Here is an 18,466-nt window from a genome sequence, read left to right on the forward strand (position 1 = left end):
GGTAGTTGTAGGCAGTACCGCTGCGGGACCAGTTTAAAGGATTCTATTCAAACCGGTTCATGGTTCCAAAGCCCAATGGGTGTATTCTTCCTATCCTGGGCCTAAAATTCCTCAGTAGATACCTTCAGATTCCAAAAATTTGCATGAAATCTGCAAGGTTCATATTGCCACTCTTAGACAAGGGAAATACTTGGCATCCATGGACATCCAAGGTGTCTATCTGCATATTCCTATTTATCCACCTCATCAGCAGGTTCTACGCTTTGCAGTAGGAGACTTCCAGTTTGTTGGACTGCCATTTTGCTATTAGCTGCTCCCTAAGTGTTCACAAAGGTGTGCCCTCCTAAGAACTTAGGGCATCCAGATCACAGGTTATCTAGGCAACCTTCTTCTGAAGGACTCATCTCTCCCAGCTGTCTGAAAAACATCAACAGAATAATTCAAATCTTTCAGGCTTTCAGTTGGGTGCTTCAAAATCACAGCTCAGCTTCCAAAAATACTCTCAAACCTTCTTTTCAACCTCTCCTAGATGCATACCAAGCAAGGGTCTTCCTTCCAGAGAAAAGAAACTCCTTTCTCTTAGAGCTCATGGGACTTTAGGTTAGAGATGTCCCTCTGTGAGATTCTGCATGAGAGTTCTGGGTCCCATGGTAGCCTCTTTCAAGGCTGCTCCCATTCACACAATTTCACTTGAAGCCTCTCTGACACAAAATCTTGTTGCTTGGAACAAGCAAGCTCCTTCTCTCAATCTACCCATGCTCTTGTCCAGCTAAGCAAGGAATTCACTAGCTTGGTGGATTACCAGCCAAGCCTTAACTCTCACTGGAAGTAATAACAGTCAAGCTGGGGAAGAGTGTTTCAGCCCCTCACAGTACAGGGAACGTGGTCATTGGTGAAAGCCATGCTTCCCATCAACATCCTGAAGTTCAGAGCAATAAGAATGGCTCTGCAACACTGTAACCACTGTCTGCAAGGACACCCCATCAGGGTGTAATGGGGGGGGGTACCAGGAAGTCATATAGCCTTGAAGGAAGCAAGCCAGATCTTCTTGTGGACAGAGAAACACTGTTTAACGATCTCTGCTGCCCACATCCCAGAAGTAGAAAAAAAAAAGGCAGATTACCTCAGCCATCACCGCCTGGACTGCAAAGAGTAAGCCTGACATCTTCAACCTGGCATGTTAGAGTTGGGTGACCCCAGATGTGGATAATCCTGGCCTCCAGATTCAACAAGAAGCTACTTCTGTTTGTGACCACAGGACCAAGGATACTCTAGCCCGAACTGAGGTCAGGGAATTGTTAAGGCATCAGATCCAAGTGCTAATCTACTTTAGCCTCTAGTGCATGTTGTATTTCAGTTACTCTACAAAATAAAGCCAGAGAAAAAAAAACTGTGATTCTTATTACAGATAAAAAGTAGCTGCCTGATTGGACACAAGGGGCTTACAGATATGAAAATTCTTATAAACTGTATTAATGTTAAAATGTTGACTACAAAAAACATTATAACCCCCCACCCACCTGTAAAGTTAAAATAAGCCAACGTCAAAAAACACAGGAACCCTAATGAAAAACACCCTGCTGAGGATAGCCCCTCCAAATAAATAAGGACCCTCCTATGAAAACACAACAAGCCTGTACTGAATCAATTCATGACTCAGGCACTCCGTGTTCTAAGGAGTGGATAAAACAGTTCACTGAGCCGAAGGAGATATCAAATTGCCAACTGGCATCATAAAATGCTATACTGTGTAGATGAAAATGTTCTCCAATAAGTTACAATAAGTCAAGTGGTAATCTGGTCTTATTCAAATTTTGAAAGCACCCCTTAAGCATTGGATGGTTATGACAAATTAAAGAGTGCACCGAGATGCAGTGTTCCAGAACTGATGGAATAATGATAGTTCACCAAAATATGCAATGGTAACTTTAGATTGAATGTCCGGTGGTTATGCAGACAAGTAAATGGTGGGCTGTAATTTGCAAGTTGGCTTATGAGATCTCCACAGCTGTTCACATTGGCAAGCTCATAGAGGATTGCCGATAGGGCGGCAGAACATTGTACTATGCAAGTGAGACCGTAAAGCAGTAAGCAGCCAAGCACTAGATTAGAGCAGCAGGTTGAAAAGCGCAAACACATGTAGTAGTGGGAGTAAGGAGCCAATCAACAGGTATAGAGCATGAAGCAGGCAAGCCACCAGGTTAAATGATCTCACTACCTCCGCTCACACACAGACTTCCTCACTTCAGTGTCTAGGTGGGTTGCTGCCCGCTCCTCAACATCAGCCACTCCCAAGTGCCGCTTAAACTGTAAACTTAAACTGTAACAGTCACTTGGTATTACTCGATGAATGGTGGATGAATGCTGCAGTCATGCCGCCTTATTCTTATCTGCCGCTGGTAGTAAGTCATGTGGTACCTCCAGAGAAGACTCGCGCCAGCTCAGGGCATGGGGGTGTGGTGGACGGTGTCATTGCGTGATGACATCAGGCTGGACAACAATCATAGCGTCTTACTGTGCATTAGAGAAACGGAGAACTTATCTGTTTGTGGCTGTATGCATCCTGGTTGCCCATTGGGGAGTGGGGGGTGGTTTGTGTAAGCAGGTCAGTCATAAACAGAGGAGAAGCATGTTCTCCACCTGTGTGCACTGAACTTTGGACAGGGAAACTCCTGCTTAGCCTCTGTGACTAAACACTGTGGGGTTGGAGGGGATGTGGGCAGCTGTGAGTAATGGGAGATACAGGGCAATGCATGACATCCAGTATCTCTTATTAGCGGGGCTATGGGCATGGCACAAAGCTGACTGCAAGAGATGCAGACACGCTGTATGTCTACAAAGCATCCGGTATATCCTAGCAGGGATCTCAGGGACACAAACTGACCATGCCAGCATGGATCTGCTTCCATGCTTGCCAGGGTCAAGTTAAAACAGGAGTCATAGGAAACTGGCTGGATCACCAGCTATTTTGCAGAAACCTACCAAGTGAATAACTTACAGGCTACATGTAATAGGTCTCTGGATCTGTCATTTTTTGCTGAAAGCAAGGAAAGATCTACAGTACTATCGTATGAGGAAATCCTTCTGTGCCTGGTGTGAACACAGGCACTTCAATCCTAGAAAATAATCTATGCCTAATATTCTGGTCTTCCTACAATCAGGACTTGGTCTTAAGCACTCATGCACACTGGGCATAAAAAATGCTGCTTATACGGGTGTTTGGCATTTTTTACTTTAGCTTGTAGAAGTACACAGGGGACAGAAAGTATTCAGACCCCCTTAAATTTTTCACTCTGTTATTTTGCAGCCATTTGCTAAAATCATTTAAGTTCATTTTTTTCCCCATTAATGTACACACAGTACCCCATATTGACAGAAAAACACAGAATTGTTGACATTTTTGCAGATATATTAAAAATGAAAAACTGAAACATCACATGGTCCTAAGTATTCAGACCCTTTGCTCAGTATTTAGTCGAAGCACCCTTTTGATCTAATACAGCCATGAGTCTTTTTGGGAAAGATGCAACAAGTTTTTCACACCAGGATTTGGGGATCCTCTGCCATTACTCCTTGCAGATCCTCTCCAGTTCTGTCAGGTTGGATGGTAAACGTTGGTGGACAGCCATTTTTAGGTCTCTCCAGAGATGCTCAATTGGGTTTAAGTCAGGGCTCTGGCTGGGCCATTCAAGAACAGTCACTGAGTTGTTGTGAAGCCACTCCTTCGTTATTTTAGCTGTGTGCTTAGGGTCATTGTCTTGTTGGAAGGTAAACCTTCGGCCCAGTCTGAGATCCTGAGCACTCTGGAGAAGATTTTCGTCCAGGATATCCCTGTACTTGGCCGCATTCATCTTTCCCTCGATTGCAACCAGTTGTCCTGTCCCTGTAGCTGAAAAACACCCTCACAGCATGATGCTGCCACCACCATGCTTCACTGTTGGGACTGTATTGGACAGGTGACGAGCAGTGCCTGGTTTTCTCCACACATACCGCTTAGAAACAAGGCCAAAAAGTTCTATCTTGGTCTCATCAGACCAAAGAATCTTATTTCTCACCATCTTGGAGTCCTTCAGGTGTTTTTAGCAAACTCCATGCAGGCTTTCATGTGTCTTGCACTGAGGAGAGGCTTCCGTCGGGCCACTCTGCCATAAAGCCCCAACTGGAGGGCTGCAGTGATGGTTGACTTTCTACAACCTCCTCCCATCTCCCGACTGCATCTCTGGAGCTCAGCCACAGTGATCTTTGGGACCTTCTTTACCTCTCTCACCAAGGCTCTTCTCCCCCAATAGCTCAGTTTGGCAGGACGGCCAGCTCTAGGAAGGGTTCTGGTCGTCCCAAACATCTTCCATTTAAGGATTAAGGAGGCCACTGTGCTCTTAGGAACCTTAAGTGCAGCAGAAATTTTTTTGTAACCTTGGCCAGATCTGTGCCTTACCACAATTCTGTCTCTGAGCTCTTCAGGCAGTTCCTTTTGACCTCATGATTCTCATTTGCTCTGACATGCACTGTGAGGGAAAAAAATTAACTTAAATGATTTTAGCAAATGGCTGCAATACAACAAAGAGTGAAAAATGTAAGGGGGTCTGAATACTTTCTGTCCCCACTGTAACTCTGTTAGCCTATGTTTCCATGCACATTTGGCTGTTTGCAGGCTGAAAAAGAAACCCATCACAAGTGTGTTTTGGAGGGGAGCTTTCCGCCAGAAAAAACACACCTGAATGCTCTGTTTAGGCACATCAAGCTTTAAGTGTACATTTTCTAGTATATTGGGGAAAAATGCCTATAAATGTAAACACGCCTAAAAGCATGTACAGTATGATCCATAAGAGCTTTTTTTTTTTTTTTTTTTTTTTTTTTTTTTATTAATGCTGCTTCTTTTCAGCCAGCAGTTCTGACATTTTTTCTGCTGTCTAGTGTGCACAGAAAAGGACAGGTTTTGGCCTTTTCCTTTCTTTTTGAAAAACTTCTGGCCTTGATCTCCCTTGTCAAACCATTATTCAAGGTGTTTCTTCAATAAGGTAGCCGTTACAGCACCTTGTGTTCTGCTCTGCTTAAAAGATATCCAAACAAGAAGACCCGCTGCTCCAGGTGAGGTTTTGAAAGCCTGATGATCTGGACAGGTGCCTGCCTCGGCTCGCCTCTGCATATAATGAAAAGAAGAAATGGCCGCACTCTACTCAATCCAAATTTTTTTATTCAGAACATCCCAAAGTGTTGACAGAAAGCTGGTCATTACATTACACAGAGCAGCATAGATTTCCTTATAAAGCCCCACCTAGTTGCATAGCAGGTGACACTAATCATTGAATTGCATGCTTCCTGTTATATGATACATGTAAAAACCAAGGAAACAGCAACCTGTAGCAATGCACACACATATAAATCACATATAAATATGTATCGCATATTGATTAATGTAAAGTAGAACAATCGCATATAGTGGAAAGATATTTCTAAAAATCTGTACATATATTAGTAAATAGAGATAAACATACTCAAGAACATACACCATAAAACCATTGTAATCACCATGTTGTATTAAAACAAATCTGTGTTCTACCTACAGAGGTGCGGGGCAGCGATGGGGGGCTAAATTTTCGCCCTCCTTAGCCAGCCTGTACATGGGTTGGTGGGAGCGGTCCCGTATCTTTGGAGGAGAGAACCCCTTTAGGTCTTCTATTAGGTTATACCTGAGATTTATAGATGACCTCTTGTTCATCATGGAAGATGGTACATCCATGTTCATTCCCTTTTTGGAGTACCTTAACTGTAATAACAGTAATCTCACCTTTACTGGTGAAGTTCATAATGATGAAATACATTTTCTAGTTGTACTCCTGAAGGGACTGAACATGAGTCAGCACGTCCCTGTATAGAAAATCTGTTTCAGGTAATTCTCTTCTGTTAGCCCAGACACACAATTAAAGGTATACTCCCTAAACCTCTTCCTGTTCTATATGCGGAGGAAACTTGCGCCAATATTCTGCGGGGGGGGGGGGGGGGGGGATCAATATAGTTCCCGCAGAGCCCCTTCCCTGAGTCGCACCTTGTCCCCTAGTTTCTTCAATAAGAAAACTATTAAGTCGGCCACATGGCTGCATTTTAAGGGAAACTTTAGGTGCGGTGCAACGGGATGTCCCTGTTGTGGCCATATCACTGGTGGTGACCAGTTCGTCTCATCAATGACACATAAGGAATATAAAATATCAAATTTTTATAATTGTAATACTAGCTATGTTGTCTATTGTTGACTTGCAATTTATGCCACATTCATTATGTTGGTAGAACAACTAGACGTCTACGTGATCGTTTTTATGAGCACCTGTATAGTGTAACAAAAAAAATCCATCAACAAATGTGGCTAAAAACTTTAATTTATGCCATAATGGCAATATTAGAGCCATACATATGCAAATCATTGAGAAGGTCAGGGCTCCACTCAGAGGGGGTGATATATTTCTATTACTTTGTCGTAGAGAGGTATTCTGGATATTCCAGCTCCAGACCCACATCCCACATGGGTTAAATTTTGAGTGGGATGTGACCTATTATTATGACTAAACATGATGAATACACTCTCTCCGACAAAGTATTAACATCAACATTCAAAAATAACCACATAATGATCTATTCATCCTTCATTGTTCAGTATTACTATATATATATATATATATATATATATATATATATTCAAAAAATCATTTTTTTTTTGTTATTTTATCTTATTATTTTCACTTTCGGGGTCCATCTAAGACATGTACTACATACACAGAGGAGTGTGCATTTGCATATTCTTCAGATATAGACATATATATACATTGAGTTGATGGAGGGGGGCTGAAAATTTGCCCTTATGTTTACTGCCCTGGTCTTTCCCTCCGCACAGTTCTTTTGATGTGTCTTGCCATATTTGGTGTTATATGAACTTAAAGAGTTATGGGTTGATATGTCTTTTTTTACTGACTTTATATTGATCGATATATATTCATTGATAATTTTAATACAGTTTCATATCTCTTGCTGCTCAACCTGTTTTGTCTTTTCTGTCTTTCTGTTTTTCTCTCTATACTTGGCCCTCTATTGCCCACCCTTTCTCCTTTGTTCCTTTTGGGGGCTATGGAGAAATATTCCTTGAATTATCTCCCTAGAGTACTGTACCATATATAGTGATATATGTTGTTTAATGTTTTTATAATGGAGGGAGATGTTCTATGTGTGGGTGTCTATGCGTTTACACATATATATATATATATATATATATATATATATATATATATATATATATATATATATATATAATGTATGTATGTGTATATATATATATATATATAATGTATGTATGTGTATATATATATATATATATGTATGTATGTGTATATATATATATACATGTATGTATGTATGTATGTATGTATGTATGTGTGTGTATATATATATATGTATGTATGTATATATATATATATGTGTGTTTGTGATGCGCGTGTGCATACTTCTGTTAAGAGATGGTATATGATGGGTTACACAGATTTGTTTTAATCCAATATGGTGATTACAATGGTTTTATGGTGTATGTTCTTGAGTATGTTTATCTCTATTTACTAATATATGTACGCATTTTTAGAAATATCTTCCACTGAATACGATTGTTCTACTTTACATTAATCTATATGTGATGCAATACATATTTACGTGTGTGCGTTGCTGTAGGTTTTTCTGTTTCCTTGGTTTCTACGTGTATCATATGACAGGAAGCATGCAATTCAATGATTAGTGTCACCTGCTATGCAACTAGGTGGGGCTTTATAAGGAAATCTATGCTGCTCTTTCTGTGTAATGATTAAGTGCACTTGGATGTGTGAAATGCATCTACCAGCTTTCTGTCAACACTTTGGGATGTTCTGAATAAAAGAATTTTGATCGAGTACAGAGTGCGGCCATTTCTTCTTTTGCCCTGCTTGAAACCCACAAAATATTTATATATTTTCTGAACAAGGCCCTGGAGAATAAAATGATGGCGGTTGCAATTTTGTATTGAATTTTACTGCACACAAACACAATGTAATACCCAATGTTTCCGGTAAATTATAAAAGATGGGGTTAAATAAGTACCCAACATGTCAAGCTTTAAAATGAATTGGCTGAAAATGAAATGAAATGGCTGAAAACGCTACCCAAAACTTTAAATCAGGGGTCTCAAACTGGTGGCCCTCCAGCTGTTGCGAAACTACAAGTCCCATCATGCCTCTGCCTGTGGGAGTCATGCTTGTAACTGTCAGCCTTGCAATGCCTCATGGGACTTGTAGTTTTGCAACAGCTGGAGGGCCACCAGTTTGAGACCCCTGCTTTAAATGCTTTTAAATGTTCTCAGTTTAACCACTTGCTTACTTGGCACTTGAACCCCCTTCCTGCCCAGGCCAATTTTCAGCTTTCAGTGCTCTCACACTTTGAATGACGGTTGCACGGTCATGCTACACTGTACCCAAATGAAATTATCATTTTTTTTTCACACAAATTGAGCTTTCTTTTGGTGGTATTTAATCACTCTGCATACAAATGAGGTGAAACAACTGTCAATGTGAAAGAGACAATTCCACAGGATCACACTATTTAATCTACAAATCTCCTACATATTAACATTGTGATAAAATCCACATATAAGGCCCATACATAATAAGTGTCCATATAGCATATCCAAACATATGCAAATCAATATGGTAATACAGTTCAACTTAACATGATGAAAAAATGTGAAACAAAATCTTGTTTATCCACCAAAATCCTTCACCAAAGTGATGTGTGCCACTTTCACTCCTTAAGAATAAAACTCACCAGATTCACTCTCGTGTCTGGCAAATATCGCTTTGTTAAATGTTATTGAAGAGCCGCTTAAACACGTCAGTCTCCATCCAGATCAAAAAAGACACGCTCCACATGTGGGGATAGAAGTTGAGACTGAGCCTTCAATAGTGTAAAAACATCGTAAGGTTTATTAAAAGTAATGCACTTGCATCATAAAAGATTCAAATCGCCTTGTTAAAATTCCAAACGTGCCAGGTGACTCAGTGTTGCGATCTCCTCATAGCTTCCTTCACACACATGGAGTCACTGTCTCAGTGTTGCTGTGTAGCCATGACCGGATGCGTTTCGTCACTTCTGACTTTTTCAAAGGGGTTCACTGCTGGGTTTTTTTTTTTTTTTTTTTTTGCTAAGCCCAAAAAATTTTGAAAAAAAGTTTCACAGTTTATGGACACTGATAGGTGGCACTGGTAAGGGGCACTGATTGGCAGCACTGGTGGGCATTGATAGGTGGCACTGATAAGCAGCACTTGTATGCATTGGCAGGTGGCACTGGTGAGCACTGCATAGCATGAGTGGCTCTCCGTGATTGGGACCAATGTCCTTCTGACAGAAGCCGCTAATTGGCTTTTTATTTTTTTCTACTCGCGCTGTCAGTCTGAGGAAAAAAACAAAGCCGATTACGATCTTCTGTTAACATCACGTGATCAGTTGCATTGGCTGACAGCTGATCACGTGGTAATTGACTCACTGATCACAGAGCACACAGGCGCCAAATTCTTGGGAGGATGTACAAGGCCCGCACTGTAGCCTTCTTTCGGCTATAGTGCGGGCGGGAGGGATTTCTTTTTACTTGCCGTTTTGGCTTTGGGGCAGGAAGCAAAGGGAAATCTCCCCAATGGGACACGGATGACAAAAATAAAATAAAAGCCCTGCAAGCATTAAAACCTTCTCTTGCTCTATCTAAAATTAAAAAAGTTTCGCCTTTAGTTCTACTTAAAATCCATCTGGTTTTGGTGAATATGGGTAGTCATGTTTCAAGCGATATGTACCTTATTGTTTGTTCTAAAGATTTTAAGCTTACCTGTTCGAATCGGGACTTTTCTGTAGGTCATGAAAAAACAGGTACCCGTTCTTCACTCATACTAGAATCTAAGAAAGCAGTACCTTCCCAACATGCTCTGGCCCGACGATTGGCCACTTGGGTATCAGACGCAGAATTGTGGGAGGCAGCAGGAACATCACATGTTCCCAATTCTGGAAATAATTTTTTTTATAGATAATCATCTCAGCACATGGCTTAGGAGAATTTTGGGTCATCTCAGTAAATATCTACTATAACACATTGGCAAACTCTCAGTCATTTTTTTTTAATTAGGGTTCAATATGAATATACAGATTTAGTCTAAATGTGATATAAGCAATTCAGTTAATGTCTGTCTGTGTGTTTCTTTGTTAGGTGTGTATAAGGATGTGTGAATCCAGCAAGGGAATAGCTGGGCAGAAAACAATTGCTGTACTTCTGCCTTGCCTTCTGGACAAAGGGATCATGAGCACAGTGACTGAAGTCCGTGCACTCAGGTAAGCAGGTCTAAATGCAGAGCAACCCACCATTACAAAAAAAGAAAAACAAAATCTAGCAGCTCTATAAACACGTTGATTTTATATTGGGACAGAAATCATCTCAATCACTCCCCAACAAATTTGTTTCTATTGTACCATGTTGTTATATTATTCTTTCTGTGTCAAAGTTGTACAGGGGTAGAAACACAGAGGGTGTTATCCGCAGCCTTGACCCACATTAATCCTGCTATATTTATTATATGTTACTTCTCCTTAACTTAATCACTCGGTCTGCGGGGTGACTTCTGCTTTTATTGCTTGAAAGAAAAGTCATTCAGAAAGTTTAGTGATTGCAAACCTGTGAAAATGCGCTAGTTGTGCTATTTGTTTTATCTTGACTTTTTATTGTTATACTAAAAAAAAGCAAAGTTATTGTATTTTTCTTTTTTGTATTCCTTTGTGTGTAGCATTGAAAGGTGGAAATGCTTTTCTAGATTAAGATTCAAATATTTTTGAAGGTTATAGTATGATCAGAAGATTTGATTATATTTTAGGCTAAATAGCTGAACTTTACAGGCTCGGCATAATTTTATAGGTTACTAAACAACCAAAATTATATTAGCCAATGAGAGCTTGACTCATGGAAACAAGGGGAAAAATGGAAAAGGGATTGGATTTGGAAAGTGGAAAGATCTCCCCAACCTCCCTTTTTCCCAGTCCAACACATTTCACCTCCCCACCTCTTACATTCAGACCCTGAGTCACTACACCCTTGTAAAAACCACACATTACTCACTACCCTTTAACTTAAGGGGATCTGAACACCACTCACCAGGCCCTTTCAACCCCCCTCCCCACATGAGATTACCCCTACACCTCCCCCTCACGCCCCTCCTTCACAAAAGTATTATATAATTGATATGGCAAACCCATGACGTCATACGTCTCACATTGTTTTGTAGGCTCCTTACTCAAGTCGGGTTACAGTGCAACATTTTATTGGCTTGTAGACACACCCACTGAGAAGTTCTTATTTGTCTTAGTTACTTAATTTGTCTTATACTCTTGCTTTATCTGTGATGGCCAATACGATCTTCGTATCCCTGGTATCTGCTGATGTGATTTTCATTATCTTAATGTCTTGCCTTTGTGAGTGTTTTCCTAAACCTCAAAAAAAAATATTTGAAATGTATTTTAAGCTAAATGGGAGATGCATGAAGTACACTAATGCCCCGTACACACGGACGGATTTTCCAACGGAAAATGTTCGATGTGAGCTTGTTGTCGGAAATTCCGACCGTGTGTCGACTCCATCGGACATTTTCCATCTGACATTTTCCATCACACAAAATTTGAGATCTGGATCTCAAATTTTCCAACAACAAAATCATTTGTCATAAATTCCGATTGTGTATACACAATTCCGACGCACAAAGTTCCACGCATGCTCCGAATCAAGCAGAAGAGCCGCACTGGCTATTGAACTTCATTTTTTCTCGGCTCGTCGTACATGTTGTACGTCACCGCGTTCTTGATGTCAGAATTTCCGACAAGATTTGTGTGACCGTGTGTATGCAAGACAAGTTTGAGCCAACATCCGTTGGAAAAAATCCATGGATTTAGTTGTCGGAATGTCCGATCGTGTGTACTGGGCATAAGAGTTACGTCAGGAAAAAATCACAGGAAAATGCATTAAAACAAAAAAATTACCATTTCTTCCAGATTAAAATCTAAAAAATAGAAATATGGATCCATATATGCTTCCAAGTTAAATCCTGTCCCAAAACAATATACTTGATTTGTTGGGGTAACTTGCAAAAACTTCAAGGTATGCAGAATGGGAGCGTCTCCAGAATAAATAGAGAGCCCTAAACACTTTAAGGCTCAAGGAGGCTATACGTTGGAAAAGGCAAATGTGGGGTATAGGGAGGAAAAGGTTATGTGAATCAAGTGAGGTGTTGGGAGGAAAAGGATCTAAAATTCCAGGGGTTATAGGCAAAGAGGGGTCTAGGATAAAGTGATAATCAAGCCACATATTTCACCATATTATTCTCTTTGTTTTTCCCTTCTCTGTAGCATTAACACACTTGTGAAAATAAGTAAAAGTGCAGGAGAATTGCTGAAGCCCCATACCCCAAAGCTGATCCCTGCTTTGTTAGAATCCCTAAGTGTTTTGGAACCTCAAGTGCTGAATTATTTGAGTCTCAGAGCTACAGATCAGGAGAAGGTAAGTACGATAAAAATGTTTTCAGGTTTTTATTAGTAAGGCCATTCAAAAAAATCACAAACTAATAAATCTGTTGTTAGAGGAGAAGTTCACCTTTTGGAATATGTTCTATGTTTCACCCGTATTTAGGGTGGAACATGTAACATTGTTCCAGCTTCTGCTACCTCTTCCCCTGATCTCTCACAACCCCCCCAGCGGGGGACAGGGGGGGGGGGTTCTTCTCCCTGCACCCGCTGTCACAATTCAAAAGAAATCTTGGCCATGCAGTGGCAGGCGGCTTGTACCTCCGAATTACCTCCGAGTGCCCTGATGAGCCTTTGTAGTTCATTCACTAGTTCTGCTTATCTGCCGAAGCCTGACATTGCACCCCTGATACACTGATCAGGGGTGCAATGCTTTCCAGGCTCCTGCAGGAAAAAATAATAAATGCACATGTTTTTGCAGAAAAAAGTGTAGGGCATTAGGTTGCTAGACAGTTGGTGAAGTGATGTGGTTGCTTTGGGCTGCAAATACAGTGTGCTTTTGACATAAATTCAAGCCTCTTTATGTTGATTTAGAATTCACTGACAGGTGCATTTGACTTGCTTCAAGTTGCTTTTGCGTTCCCAAAAACTTGTTTACTGAAAGATGCATTTCTGGCAACAGCCTTTTATTAGCTATAAATCCTATTTACCAGCTGAACTTTGCTCCAACATTCCACTTCAGCCTTCCACTGAATAATCAAAATAATAGACAGCTAAAACTCTCAATAGTGACATGTTGCATGCTTTTTTTTTTTTGAGGCTGCTATGGATAGTGCAAGACTCAATGCTGCCAAATCTTCCCCAATGATGGAAACTATAAATATGGTAAGATCATTTTTTTCTGTTAGATTTTAGGTGACTGTGGTACTTGGTGAAGACAATTTTCATATTACTACTAAATATTGTGTGTATGTAAGTGGGATAGATTTTACGGAGGGAGTTGTTATGCCTGCTTTTCAATATAGTGACATAAATATAAAATGGAAGAATGGTCTGCTTTACTGCACTAATCAGATTAGAACTACTGGTTTGCTTGGTTGACTTAATTATAATGCTCTTTATTGGCACCCCTAATAAGTACATTGCCTTTTTGTGCCTTTAATAGGTTATAACTTTTTAGAATCTGGTATTCCAGTCAAATTTTCGTTGGCAGTCATTTTCATTTGGCAAACATTCATTAAGAATTTTTGATACTGGTGTGTATTGTTACCCAGTTTTCCATTGTAATAGCAAACTGCTGCCACTAAAGCACATGTAATGATGGTCTCACAATTGTGAAGAAGTAAAGGCTACTATCTCAGGAGTTGTTTGTTTCTGTAGTGTATTCAGCACCTGGATGTTCCAGTCCTGGCTGAACTTGTCCCAAGGCTGTGCGAATTGATTAAAAGTGGACTTGGTCTAGGTACAAAGGTAAGCTACAGGAATGTGTTCTGTTTTTCTATTAATTTCAATTAATTAAAATGTGCATATGAAAGTATTGACAAATAATGTGTAACCAGGTATTAAAACATGCAGATTTGCGCTGGCTATAGCTATAACAAAGTTATAGCCAACAAAGATTCAAACCTTGTATATGAAGGTTATTTACTATGTGAGGGTAAGCGAAAAAGCCAACTCTGTTAGACCAACAAATACTTTTATAGTTTGCTAGCAAACTGAAGTGTATCTGTTAGCCTGCTGTAAAATTTCTGCCAGAAATCTCTTAACCTTGCTATTGACCAAATGTAACCTATCAGTCATATAATAAACAAGCAATCCGTTAGGATTTGTGCCGCTGGAGAAAAAATATGGCCGTATAGTTAAACTATCAGGCATGGGTGAAAGAGCATAGTTACCTTTTTACAGTGGCTTTCTATGAATAATTGTGTTTTTGAGCTTTAGAGATTCATTATTAAAACTTTAATCCCCAGTGTGTAACCTGTTTTTTCTTTATGCTAAAGGGTGGATGTGCCAGTGTTGTTGTTTCTTTAACAACACAATGTCCCCAGGACTTAATGCCTTATTCTGGTAAGCTGATATTTCACAGTAACTTCAGAGTGCTACTTGCTAGCTTATCTGTTTGATAATTCTCCAGTTATACTGGTGCTTACTAAAACTGTTTTTACCAGGCAAACTTATGAGTGCTTTATTAAGTGGACTAAGTGATCGAAACAGCGTTGTACAGAAATCTTATGCCTTTGCCCTGGGGCATTTAGTTCGGGTAAGTTTTTTTTATATTTCAGTATTTCTACTTAAAGTTTAATTGTCTTGATACATCTGTTGGGGCCTCTGTCATGAATGTTTGCTGCATATCCAAATTTATAGAATTTCCTCTAAATTCAATTTCTGCTGACAGTTATAACAGAGACCTAAGGGAAGAAACCCAACAGTTTCTTCCCTGCATACACCTCCTCTACAATAGTAGAGGAGGTGTATGCAGGACAGGAAGTGAGGGAAAATCTCCCCAACAAACACATTAATTAAGCTCAGGGTTATAATATCCTATCCAACGCAAAGGGAACATTTTATATGGCATCCCAGTTCAAACTTATGTTGTATTTTAACTCTTTTTACAGACTACTCGGGATACCAGCACAGAAAAATTACTCCAGAAGTTAAGTGCCTGGTACATGGAAAAAGAAGGTGAGCAAAAGTGTAGAAAAGTAGGTGAAACATACTATTCTTGTACAGACAGGCAATTCTGTAGGTAAATACAGTACATCGTATATGTTAAATGTTTAACTGCTAAGCATCCTCAGTCTGTAGAGAGACATTCCCAGGCATTGGTTCCCCATGGTAAGGGAATGGTAATTGATGTTTCACATTTGATGACTACAGCAGAGCTGCTACTGGTTAGCTTCCAGATGAGGATGTCACTTACAGCTCTATTCCCCATTACCCACTGGGAACCTTTAGCATGTTACCTGGTCATGTGATCACAATGATAGCTGTTGCATGTTGGTCAGATAAAATTTGATAGTAAACAAGCATCTCCTGGCTCTAACTGTCAAGCTATTTCATTTTGTGCACTTGCTGAGCACACAGAAAGAAATACAGTTTAAAAAGAAAAGTACTATCTTAAAAAAAAGTAAAATGAAACATGTTTTTCCCTTTCATTCTTAAAGGGGTTGTAAACCCTTGTAGTTTTTCACCTCAATGCATACTATGCATTGAGGTGAAAAACCTCTTGTAGTGCACCAGCCTCCCAGAGCCCCCCTTTTACTTACCTGAGCCCGATCGTTCCTGCGCAGGGGACGAGCAAACCCGCTCCAGCTGGTGTCTCGGGTCCTGATTGATAGCAGCACAGCCATTGGCTCCCGCTGCTGTCAATTAAATCCAATGACGCGGGAGCCAGGGGGCAGAGCTGAGTCCTGCTGTCTGTGTCAGTGGAAGCAGCAGGACACAAGTGCCCTGAGGGAGAGCGCTTCTCCGGGGCACTCGAAGAGGAGGAGCCAAGAGTGCCGCTGAGGGACCCCAGAAGGAGGGTTAACATGACATGTTTGTTTGTTTTGTTTTTTTAAAAAGAACCTTTAGTTATCCTTTAAGTCTAGAATAGAAAAATTCTCAAGAGGGTATTAGTGTACAAGGTAAAAGCCTTACATGTAAAAATTATTTAAGTGGGCAAGTTAGTCATAGTATCCATATCAAATTAACTGATCTATATTGATGGTGTTAAGTTGGGTCTAGGCATCAGGTATTAATGACCTCTAGCCATAAAGCAATTAAGACCGCTCTGGACATACTTCTTTAATCATGCTCATGTTCTGTGACTGTAATAATACAAATTAAAGTGGTTCTCAACTCAGTTTTTTTACCCTTAATGCAATATCTGGATTAAGGTTAAAAAAAAAAAAAAAAAAACTTCCCACTCTATAATCTACCCAACCCCATCCCTAAATACTTGCCTGACTTGAGTCATCGATCTTCCTGGTCACACTGTACTTATGACTCCTGCTGCTGCTGTCAGTCAAACTCCCGTGAGAAGGGGGGGGGGGCATGGCTTACCAGTAACGTCGGTGGCTCTGGAGCATGCCTGTACAGGAGCCCCCTTAGCACCCGGTCTGCTGAGGAGAAACCCAGAGGAAGAGAGGAACACACATTGCCGACAGGGCACTGAAAAAGAGAAGGTAGGGGACCACTCTGTGCAATATCTTTTCATAGCGCAGGTAGGTATAATATCTTATTTATATTTTAATTGAAAAAACAAAGTTGAACTTCATTTGCAAAAGAATGTTCCACTGATTGCCCCCCCCCCCGCCTGTTTTGGAGGTTTGTTTTTGTTTTTTTGGTGACAGCGCTGGATCCCTGGACTGGTAATATCTGTATATTAAAAGTCAGCAGCTATAGTTTTTGCAGTATTTCGGTCTTTTTTAATTTGTTTAGCAAAAAAGAAACAAGTGGTGATTAAATACCGCCAAAAGAAAGCTCTGTCTCAAAAAAAGGTAAAAATTTTGTTTGGGTACAACATTGGATGATCGCGCAATAGGTGAAAGTGCCCTTTGTTAAAGTGGTTAAACTGAAGTTTCTCTTTAACCTTTACTATTACTTTAATGTTACACCCCAGTCAAGATTGTAAAGTATTATACAGGATTTATATAGCGCCAGTAGTTTGAGCAGCACTTTACAAAATGAAGGCAGATGTTACAATACAATTTTGGTATGAGAGGAATCGGAGGGCCCTGCTCGTTAGAGGTTGAAATCTAAGAGGGAGGGTCAATTGATACAGAAGGTAATCACTATGGTGATGAGCTGATGGAGAAAGTAAAAACACAGTGTATTAGTTAGAAGCAGGATCGGCTTCTTTAACCGCTTTAGCCCCGGAAGAATTTACCTCCTTCCTGACCAGAGTGTTTTTTGCGATTCGGCACTGCGTCGTTTTAACTGACAATTGCGCGGTCGTGCAACATTGTACCCTAACAGAATTAATGTCCTTTTTTTTCCCACAAATAGAGCTTTCTTTTGGTGGTTTTTGATCACCTCTGCGGTTTTAATTTTTTGTGCTATAAACAAAAAAAGAGCGACAATTTTTTTACTTTTTGCTATAATAAATATCCCCCAAAAATATATATATAAAAAAACATTTTTTTTACTCAGTTTAGGCCGATACGTATTCTTCTACATATTTTTGTTAAAAAAAATCGCAATAAGCGTTTGGTTTGCGCAAGAGTTATAGCGTCTACAAAATAGGGGATAGATTTATGGCATTTTTATTATTTTTTTTTTTTTTTTTTACCGGTAATGGCGGCAATCAGCGATTTTTTTTTTATCATGACTGCGACATTATGGCGGACACATCGAACACTTTTGGCGCTATTTTGGGAGCATTCACATTTATACAGTGATCAATGCGATTAAAAATGCACTGATTACTGTGTAAATGTGACTGGCAGTGAAGGGGTTAACCAGGAGGGGCGCTGCAGGGGTTAAGTGTGTTCTAGGGAGTTTTTCTAACACTGGGGGGGGGGGGGCTATGTGTGACACGACACTGATCACCACTCCCGATTACAGGGCAAATTCTTGTTTACATCAGCATTTCCCTGTTCTTCCTCTCCGTGAGACGATCGCGGGTATCCCCGCAGACATCGAGTCCGGTGGGACCCGCGGTCAGACTCAGAGCGCGCCTGCTACCTGGGCCTCGTGAGATCACGTACAATAACGTGATTTCGCGCAGCGGAGCCAACCTGCCGCAGTAAAACTGCGGCGGCTGGTCTGCAACCTGTTAAGATGGATAGATTAGGAGATAGTCAAACAGATTGGGGTAGGGAGTTTCAAAGTATGGGAGAAGCTTGGGTGAAGTCCTGGAGGTGAGTATTGGAAGAGGGGGCATGGGAGCTAGAGAGCAAGAGGTCTTACGAGAGACGAAGAGAGCAATTTGGAT

General features: G+C 40.5%; 1 protein-coding gene across 2 annotated transcripts in view; it reads left to right on the forward strand.

Moving 5' to 3' along the window:
- The window catches only part of ECPAS (Ecm29 proteasome adaptor and scaffold), a 185,067-nt gene that overhangs the window by 148,993 nt on the left and 17,608 nt on the right, over nucleotides 1-18,466 (forward strand). For both annotated transcript variants that reach the window (XM_073591496.1, XM_073591490.1), the window contains exons 34-40: nucleotides 10,256-10,377; nucleotides 12,436-12,586; nucleotides 13,369-13,434; nucleotides 13,930-14,019; nucleotides 14,550-14,616; nucleotides 14,718-14,809; nucleotides 15,165-15,231. In XM_073591496.1, coding sequence (XP_073447597.1) covers nucleotides 10,256-10,377; nucleotides 12,436-12,586; nucleotides 13,369-13,434; nucleotides 13,930-14,019; nucleotides 14,550-14,616; nucleotides 14,718-14,809; nucleotides 15,165-15,231 — 655 coding nt within the window. The remainder of the gene's footprint in view (nucleotides 1-10,255; nucleotides 10,378-12,435; nucleotides 12,587-13,368; nucleotides 13,435-13,929; nucleotides 14,020-14,549; nucleotides 14,617-14,717; nucleotides 14,810-15,164; nucleotides 15,232-18,466) is intronic.

The sequence above is a fragment of the Aquarana catesbeiana genome, linkage group LG01 (genome assembly GCF_042186555.1).
Source record: "Aquarana catesbeiana isolate 2022-GZ linkage group LG01, ASM4218655v1, whole genome shotgun sequence".
Classification (NCBI taxonomy): Eukaryota; Metazoa; Chordata; class Amphibia; order Anura; family Ranidae; genus Aquarana; species Aquarana catesbeiana.